Source organism: Stigmatopora argus, chromosome 16, assembly GCF_051989625.1.
Source record: "Stigmatopora argus isolate UIUO_Sarg chromosome 16, RoL_Sarg_1.0, whole genome shotgun sequence".
Classification (NCBI taxonomy): Eukaryota; Metazoa; Chordata; class Actinopteri; order Syngnathiformes; family Syngnathidae; genus Stigmatopora; species Stigmatopora argus.
The window spans coordinates 4,859,474-4,867,942 of NC_135402.1; the positions used below are offsets into that span (position 1 = coordinate 4,859,474).

At 35.3% G+C, this 8,469-nt stretch overlaps 1 protein-coding gene and 1 long non-coding RNA gene across 9 annotated transcripts; one reads left to right on the forward strand and one right to left on the reverse strand.

Annotated features, from left to right (window-relative positions):
• Positions 1 to 197: 197 nt before the first annotated feature.
• LOC144091016 (uncharacterized) lies at positions 198 to 1,941 on the forward strand. The gene is made up of 6 exons (XR_013305576.1): positions 198 to 353; positions 934 to 998; positions 1,081 to 1,224; positions 1,324 to 1,486; positions 1,586 to 1,644; positions 1,720 to 1,941. It is a non-coding gene; the product is annotated as an uncharacterized LOC144091016 (long non-coding RNA).
• A 233-nt stretch (positions 1,942 to 2,174) lies between these two features.
• Positions 2,175 to 8,345, reverse strand: LOC144090589 (peptidyl-prolyl cis-trans isomerase FKBP3-like). Of its 8 annotated transcripts, XR_013305444.1 has the most exons (9): positions 8,150 to 8,345; positions 6,946 to 7,072; positions 4,140 to 4,266; positions 3,854 to 3,954; positions 3,125 to 3,187; positions 2,922 to 3,031; positions 2,599 to 2,708; positions 2,337 to 2,380; positions 2,175 to 2,265 (listed from the first exon to the last, which is right to left on the reverse strand). XR_013305444.1 is itself a non-coding variant. In XM_077622209.1 (7 exons), the coding sequence occupies exons 1-5, from the start codon at positions 4,083 to 4,085 to the stop codon at positions 2,668 to 2,670; spliced, it is 246 nt and encodes an 81-aa protein (XP_077478335.1). In that variant the 5' UTR covers positions 4,086 to 4,113; the 3' UTR covers positions 2,175 to 2,265; positions 2,337 to 2,380; positions 2,599 to 2,667. The 8 variants fall into 8 exon arrangements, 5 of the variants coding, with proteins under 5 accessions (XP_077478335.1, XP_077478336.1, XP_077478337.1 ...); XR_013305445.1 differs by lacking the exons at positions 6,946 to 7,072; positions 8,150 to 8,345 and adding an exon at positions 4,419 to 5,479; XM_077622209.1 differs by lacking the exons at positions 4,140 to 4,266; positions 6,946 to 7,072; positions 8,150 to 8,345 and adding an exon at positions 4,080 to 4,113 and having other exon boundaries at positions 2,968 to 3,031; positions 3,154 to 3,187.
• Positions 8,346 to 8,469: the final 124 nt, after the last annotated feature.

Genomic DNA, 8,469 nt, shown 5'->3' on the forward strand with positions numbered 1-8,469 from the left:
GTGAAGCAGTTTTTAAAAAAAAGTACGGCATTACAGATAATGATATGAGACACACTGTTTTATAGGATCAAGACCACAAAAATCATGACCATTATACTATGTCATCTTCAAAACATAGACATTGAGTTGGGAGGAATGTCATCTTCAAAACATAGACATCGAGTTGGGAAGACAAAGCACCTAACCTAGTGGAGCACAGTAAGCAAGCCACCATCTTTTCCACTTTCAATATGGCGGGGCGATGTGGGCGTGGCCTATCTTCAAGGCAGCGGTATAAATCAAGCACATGCGCAGTGCCTCGTCTTCTCCAACAGCCGTGTCTATGCTGATGGCCGTGTAAGCACGCCAACGAGGTAAGGCGTCGAGCCATTTACTGGCCTAAGTGCATTTTTATCACGCTACCGGCAGATTTTTTAGGAATCAATTGAGCAAAACCGCCAACAAATCTGTAAGTTTAATGCCAGGTTGACCGCACCGTCGACAATTTACGTTTGGGCTCTGTGCCACATGTGACAAGCTATCTTAGCATTAGCGTCACGACAACGCTTTCCATTTGACCACGTCAAGCGTCGTCTTGATGTTAATACTAAGAAATCTATAGTCTGTTTTCTCCATTTTCGAGTCGTGTAGAAAGACTTTTAGTGGATTCAAACAAAGCCGAGATATCAACGGACAGTTTGTTAGCTAAAGGCTCACTCCAAAATGATGTATGTACTGATAGTTTTCACTGCGAGTCCTAAACAAATCATTTTAATCAAAAGTTGTTAAGCCAACTTTGTCCTAGCTGTTAACTTCAGTCTGTATATTTAATCGCCTTGTCTGGAAAAGGGAAATTAGCACGGATCACTCACTAACTTATTTTCATTCTTTATCTTGATCATTTATTGTAAGATTTCTGTTTCATGTAATAATTGTTTGTCAACTCCCAAATAGCTTGGTTAAATCAAGATGCAGTTCTTCCCGTGTGCCCCAGGACACTCAAACCCTTGAGGTTACAGGTAAAACTAATCCCATCTGTTGAATCTCCAGTCTCTGTATATGACAACTTTTGCTTCTTTTTTTTTTTTTTGCACACATCAGGTCCATGTCCAGGTGATCTTCCCAGGGTGCCCACTTGAAGATGATGCGGCGTCTCTGAACTGTATTAGTTGTTTGGCAACTCCTAAATAGCTTTGTTAAATGAAGTTTCCCCCGTTTAGCATCATCTTTGGTCTTCTCATCAAGGTAAAACTAGATTTAACAACAAAAATGTAAGTCTATTTGTTGAATCTCCAGTGTCTAAATATGCTAACTTTTGCTTCTTTTTTTTTTTGCACACATCAGGTCCATGTCCAGGTGATCTTCCCAGGGTGCCCACTTGAAGATGATGCGGCGTCTCTGAACTCTGGAAGATTTCTCTTCCTGTATTAGTTGTTTGGCAACTCCTAAATAGCTTTGTTAAATGAAGTTTCCCCCGTTTAGCATCATCTTTGGTCTTCTCATCAAGGTAAAACTAGATTTAACAACAAAAATGTAAGTCTATTTGTTGAATCTCCAGTGTCTAAATATGCTAACTTTTGCTTCTTCTTTTTTTTGCACACATCAGGTCTAGACTTTGGAGGGTCTCCAAGTGATGCCTCATCTCTGAACGCAGTCTTCTGAGAGGTTAGTTTATTGTCGAATATCCAAGTATTCATCCAGATCTATTTTATTGACTAAATTTACTCTCCCTCCTCTTAGGTGAAGTCCAGAGTGTTCTGGCTCATGGTGACCAGATCCTTTAGGTAAGGAGGATCTCACTTCTTTTTTTCAGTCAGAATTTTTAATAAAAGAGATTTGAGTGTCATTTGTCTTTGTTAAAACACTTGGAGAAAAAAGACCCAAGACCCTCAATGGTCTTTTTTTTTCCTTTAATTTTTTGGTGTTTATATTCTAAGTCTTTTATAATTAAAAAACCCAGTTTTTTTTATTATAAGTGCTGTTGAAATTTTTCTAAGTCTTTTAATTGCTAACATTTTTTTTCCTGACTGTTTTAAATAAAAAACTGTTTTTTGCCTAAGTGTTAGAAAAATTTCAACATGTTTTAATCTTGTCGAGAAGACAGTCCATACTAATGTGTACCTTTGAATAAAAACTTTCAAATGTCAAGCCACTTGTTTTTTTCTTCATATAACTAGCAAAAAAGAATGCAAATGTACATTTCAAGAACTTTTATTTTTCCACATAAGCCAGCTAGCATTTCAATATGTGTTGCTGTTCATGGACAAAGAATCTCTTCTTGGCATTCTGGAAAATAAAAAAAGAGGGTCAACACACTAGACTTAGTTAAGTAAAAAAAAAAGTTATGTTTTACCAACATCAGAAAGGCTCTCTTTTCCTCAGTCAACAGGCCTCCATCCCACTGCAAAAGAAGTCACACAATATTAAAGGCCTAGGAGGAAAAAATATTGGGCAACTTAAAAATGTCTTTATAAGAGGGGGCCCCAGTCCAGTTTATTTTCCATGTCCTCCATCACACCTTGATCATTTGATTCAAATGTGGTGGGAGATATGGAAAGCATACTGGATAGGAACCCTGAGGACCAGAGTTGGAGACACCTGCTCTATAATGACAAGTACCTGAGAGGATGTTGGTGTCAAAAAGTGTGCCATCCACCAATGTCACCCTTTTTGGGGAAGTTTGTCTGGTCATCTTTCTTCAGCGTTGATTTGGTAAACTTGGGTGGACACTGAAGAGAAGCAAGATACACAATAAGTAGGTTTAGTACACATTACAAGAAAATAAAGAAACCTCCAACTGCAGTCCTTGAAGGCCCCTGTCCAGTTTATTTTCCATCACATCTTGATCATTTGATTCAAATGTGGTGGGAGATATGGAAAGCATACTGGATAGGGACCCTGAGGACCAGAGTTGGAGACACCTGCTCTATAATGACAAGTACCTGAGGGGATGTTGGTGTCAAAAAGTGTGCCATCCAGCAATGTCACCCTTTTTGGGGAAGTTTGTCTGGTCATCTTTCTTCAGCGTTGATTTGGTAAACTTGGGTGGACACTGCAGAGAAGCAAGATACACAATAAGTAGGTTTAGTACACATTACAAGAAAATAAATAACCTGAAACACTTGGGTCCTACATCGTCCACAACCTTTGCCTTGACTTCTTGACAGCTCTCACCTGTTCCACCGTGTACATCCGTGGCTTTAAACCTCTACAAAACACAGCATGATTATAGAATTGCTCATTTAACCAATTTGACCAGTGGTCCCCAAACTATTCCAGAAAGGGCAGCGGAGGGTGCAGGTTTTCATTCCAATCTGGTATCCTAATAGTCCAATCACTGGATTGCATTCAGGTGATTCTTTTTTCAGCAGAAAACCCCATTGGTTAAACTGTTAATGTTGGATCTGTTGGAACCAAAACCTGCACCCACAGCAGCCCTCGAGGACCAGTTTGGAGACCTATAATGAGGGAAAATTGTTATTTTATCATATGTTTAAACTCAAGTGAAAAATGGCCCCTGCGCTTTTGTTGACTGAATGTCTCAAACGCATTTAAAATAAAAAAAATTAAAAGGTCCAAGCCCTGAGGTCTTCCTTTAAGAAAGTGAAGGGAAATGTCTATATTCTATAAAAGTGTACTGTTTATTCCTTACACCTCCACTGATGGCATTTATGTGGGTGTGAGTTATCCACACAAGTTGCTATTTAAAAAAAAAAAAATATCAACGCCAAGCCAGTTAGTGTTTTCATTCAAAATTGGAATGTATCATAATGAAAAACAAGCTAATTTAGCAAAGCCGTGAATACCGAAAGCTGATATTTAATGATTACACGGATATAGTAAATAGAAACTACTATTTAAAAAAAAGACTCACTTTGCTGACAAACAGCTCATTATGGCGTCGACAAGTTTCTCCTTTTTGGCTGTTATGGCCCCATTCTTGATGTTTCTCAGCAATCCTTGTTCGTTGAGGAACTGAAACACACAATGGAATGAAACATTAAGAGCTGTAGGTAACGCAATGTAGCCAATTTGTTTGCAAACATTTTACTGTCTGCATCCACATTGGGCCACATCACGCGATCGAAGCATGCTACTACCGTCATAAAGCACTCTTCAAAAGTGAACTGGGGCTTCGAAATCCCCAAATGACAACGTACCGTGTCCTGTCAGAACTTTATCGGGTCTTTCTTCGGTAAATCGTCACGTCTGAGCTGCCTGCAGTCTACCAAAGGACTGGCAGCTGGCTCATCCGCCATTTTGAAGGGTGGAGCCGACCTTTGAACTCTGCCATGGGTAATACGTATCAAATAAAGACACATAAAAGTACATTGTTTTCATAATACTAACGTGTATTATGCGACACATATAAAAAAAGCATCAATAATAACCTCATACAATTGAAATATTATTTAGGAATATAGCCACATTTTACTCACCAAAAATATTTTTTATTTGTACATAAAATCCATCCTCCTTTGTTTCCTTCTACCCTAATGCGGATAAAGCGGTTCAGAAAATGAGATGAAATGAGACTATACATTTACTTATTTTACATGATCATTTTTAAAAAGTCTTAGTATACATGGTCATTTTTTAAGCCTTACTATACATGGTCTTGTTTTTAAGAAAAAAATCCTTACTCTACATGATCAATTTTCATTTTCATACAGTTTTTTTTTTAAAGAAAAAAGCTTTACACGGTCAGTTTTTTAAGAAAAAAAGCCTTACAACACATGGTCATTTTTAAAGCCTCACTATACATGGTCTTTAAAAAAGCCTTACAATACATGGTCATTTAAAAAAAAGAATCCTTACTATACCTGTTCATTTTTTTTTTTAAATCACGTCGCCCAATTTCAAATAGCAACAGTTTTACTACCTCATCATCGGCCCAGCATCTCATATCTCCCCGATGGCTAGAGATAGAAACAAATTGAGTAACAAGCCACTAACTGAAAGAAATTCCAGTGAAATAAATCACAGCATATCATTGTAAGTCCTTAATAGAATGCTTTGGGACGATTTCACGATCACTAACTCGTTGCTTTATTACCTGCTGTCAACTTTATTTTTTGTTTTGAACAACAACTCAATGAATACCTAAACTCTATTTTTATTATCATCAATTTGTTGCAATGCTGTCAAAACCAAGCACAACAGTAAAGAAAACCTCTTTTGGGCACAATTAAAACAAGTGTAAATGTTAGTCACTGTTGTTCGTGTGCGGTCGATTGGTCGCCGGTCTTTTGGTGGCGGTCTTTAGGTCGCCCGGAAGTTTGGTCGTCATCTTTTGGGTCGCCGGTCTTTTTTGTCGCCGGTCTTTTGGTCGCCTGATCGGCTACTGCCATCTACTGTCAATTTATTAAATAGCAGATGGTGTTTTTATTGAAGCAGTCCAATGAACCTTCATTCTCTCTGGAGAACTTGCAATGTTGAAATACTTTAGATTAGATGGTCATTTTTATCAAACAAATAAAAGTATTAGTATACTTTTAGTTAGACAGAAATTTAGATCATTTCAACAGTATTTAGACTCTAAATACTGTTGAAACGATCTAAATATCTAATATCAAAATATCAATAAGAGCACTCATTTAACACATCAATAAGAGCACTCATTTAACACATCAATAAGAGCACTCATTTAACACATCGGCTGCTGCCATTGACTGTCATAGGCGTCCAATGAACCTTCATTCTCTCTGGGAGAACAATGTTGAAATACTTTAGATTAGATGGTCATTTTTATCAAACATCAAAATATCAAATTCACAGATGAGGTTTTGATTGAAACAGTAACACTTAAAAATTCTAGCAGTAAAACTTACAAATTCTGTACAAAAATTACAAATACAAACTTACAAATTATGTGCAAAGGGAATTCACAGATGGGAGTTTTTATTACAAATTGTATGCAATGGCTTGCAGGTAAAAAAAAGCCTTACTATACTATGTCGTTTTTTTAAAGATAAAATCCATACTATACATGGTCGTTTTTTAAAGAAAAAAAGCCTTACTATACTATGTCATTTTTAAGAAAAAAGGCCTTACTATACTGTGTCGTTTTTTAAGAAAAAAAGCCTTACTATACATGGTCGTACTTTAAGAAACAAAGCCTTACTATACTATGTTTTTTTTTTAAAGCCTTACTATACAATGTCGTTTTTTAAGAAAAAAACCTTACTATACATGGTCATTTTTTATAAATAAAAGTCTTAATATACATGGTCATTTTTTTAAGAAAAAAGCCTTGTTATACATTGTGTCATGTTTTTACGAAAAGCCTTACTATACTAAGTCGTTTTTTTTAAAGAAAAAAGCCTTACTATACCATGTCGTTTTTAAGGAAAAAAGCCTTACAATACTATGTTTTTGTTTTTTAAGAAAAAAGCCTTACTATACATGGTCATTTTTTTAAAATGAAAAAAAGCCTTACTATACTATGTCGTTTTTTTTAAAGAAAAAAAGCCTCACTATACTATGTCGTTTTTCAAGAAATAAAAGCCTTACTATTGTATGTAGTTTTTTAAAGAATAAAAGCCTTACTATACTATGTCGCTTTAAAAAAAAGCCTTACTATACTATGTTGTTTTTAAGAAAAAAAAAGCCTTACTATACTATGTCGTTTTTAAGAAAAAGCCTTACTATACTATGTCGTTTTTTAAGAAAAAAAGCCTTACTATACTATGTCGTTTTTTAAAGAAAAAATGCCTTACTATACTATGTCGTTTTTTAAGAAAAAAAGCATTACTATACTATGTCGTTTTTTAAGAAAAAAAGCATTACTTATACTATGTCGTTTTTTTAAAGAAATAAAGTCTTACCATACATGGTCGTTTTTTAAAGAAAAAAGCCTTGTTATACATTGTGTCATGTTTTTACGAAAAGCCTTACTATACTAAGTCGTTTTTTAAAGAAAAAAGCCTTACTATGCCATGTCGTTTTTAAGGAAAAAAGACTTACTATACAGTGTGCGTGCGTCGTTATCCGTCTCCTTGTACCCTAAGATCGGCTGGCCACCGATTCAGGATGTCCGCCGTCGCCTCTGGCCTGGAGACAGCTGGGATTGGCTCCAGCATCCCCCGCTAGCCTAATGAGGATAAAGCGGTTCAGAAAATGAGATGAGACTTATATACATGGTCATTTTTTTTAAAGAAAAAGCCTTACTATACTATGTCGTTTTTTTAAGAAAAAAAGCCTTACTATACTATGTCGTTTTTTTAAAGAAAAAAAGCCTTACTATACTATGTCGTTTTTTTAAGAAAAAGGCCTTACTATACTATGTCATTTTTTAAAGAAAAAAAGCCTTACTATACTATGTCGTTTTTAAGAAAAGAAAAAAAGGCCTTACTATACTGTGTCGTTTTTTAAGAAAAAAAGCCTTACTATACTATGTCGTTTTTAAGAAAAAAAAAAAGGCCTTACTATACTGTGTCGTTTTTTAAGAAAAAAAGCCTTACTATACGTGGTCGTACTTTAAGAAAAAAAGCCTTACTATACTATGTTTTTTTTTAAAGCCTTACTATACTATGTCGTTTTTTTAAGTAAAAAGCCTTACTATACATGGTCTTTTCTTATAAATAAAAGCCTTAATATACATGGTCATTTTTTTAAGAAAAAAAGCCTTACAATACATGGTCATTTTTTTAAGAAAAACACTTTACTATACATGGTCGTTTTTTAAGAAATAAGCCTTACTATACTATTTTATTTTTTAAGAAAAAAGCCTTACTATACTATGTTGTTTTTTGTGAAAAAAGCCTTACTATACTATGTCCTATTTCGTTTTATAAGAAAAATGCCTTACTATACTATGTCCTATTTCGTTTTTTTATGAAAAAAGCCTTACTATACTGTGTTTTTTTTATTTATTTTTTTTATACATGGTCATTACAAAAATAAATAAATAAATCAAGTCGTCCTATATCACCAATATTACTGGAGAGAGTGTCTTTCCACAATTCGGATTTTCGTTTTATGACAAATGGTCTATAAAGGAATTTCGAATTGGAAAAGTCATCATTGAGCCGTCTTCTTTTCTGTCCTTGCGCGATCTTTGAAACGATTAAAAAACACTAAACGCAATTTGATTTGGAGATATTATGACTGCAAGTGGAACTATATCTTTATAGAAGCTTGCAATGTAGAAAACGGGAGCATTTCTTACCATTTCGCCATGCGGCGAGTACACAAAAATCGGCCAACGTAAAAAACAACAACTTCTTGGTGGACTTCTGTTCATGTCCTTTAACAAACGTGTCTTGGTTGGAGCTGACCCAAATGAGGCCGTTTAGATCATGCGATTAAAAACCTGAAAAGACGTGTACAAACAAAACCATGCATACAGGTCAACGCAAAACCTTTTTTTTTCATTCTTTTCCGGTCCGTATGACTTCCGGGTCACCAATGTGACCTCATTCAGGGAACGCCCTCGACTCTTTTTTTTTAATACAATACGTACTTCTGAAAATCCAAATTAAATAAAAG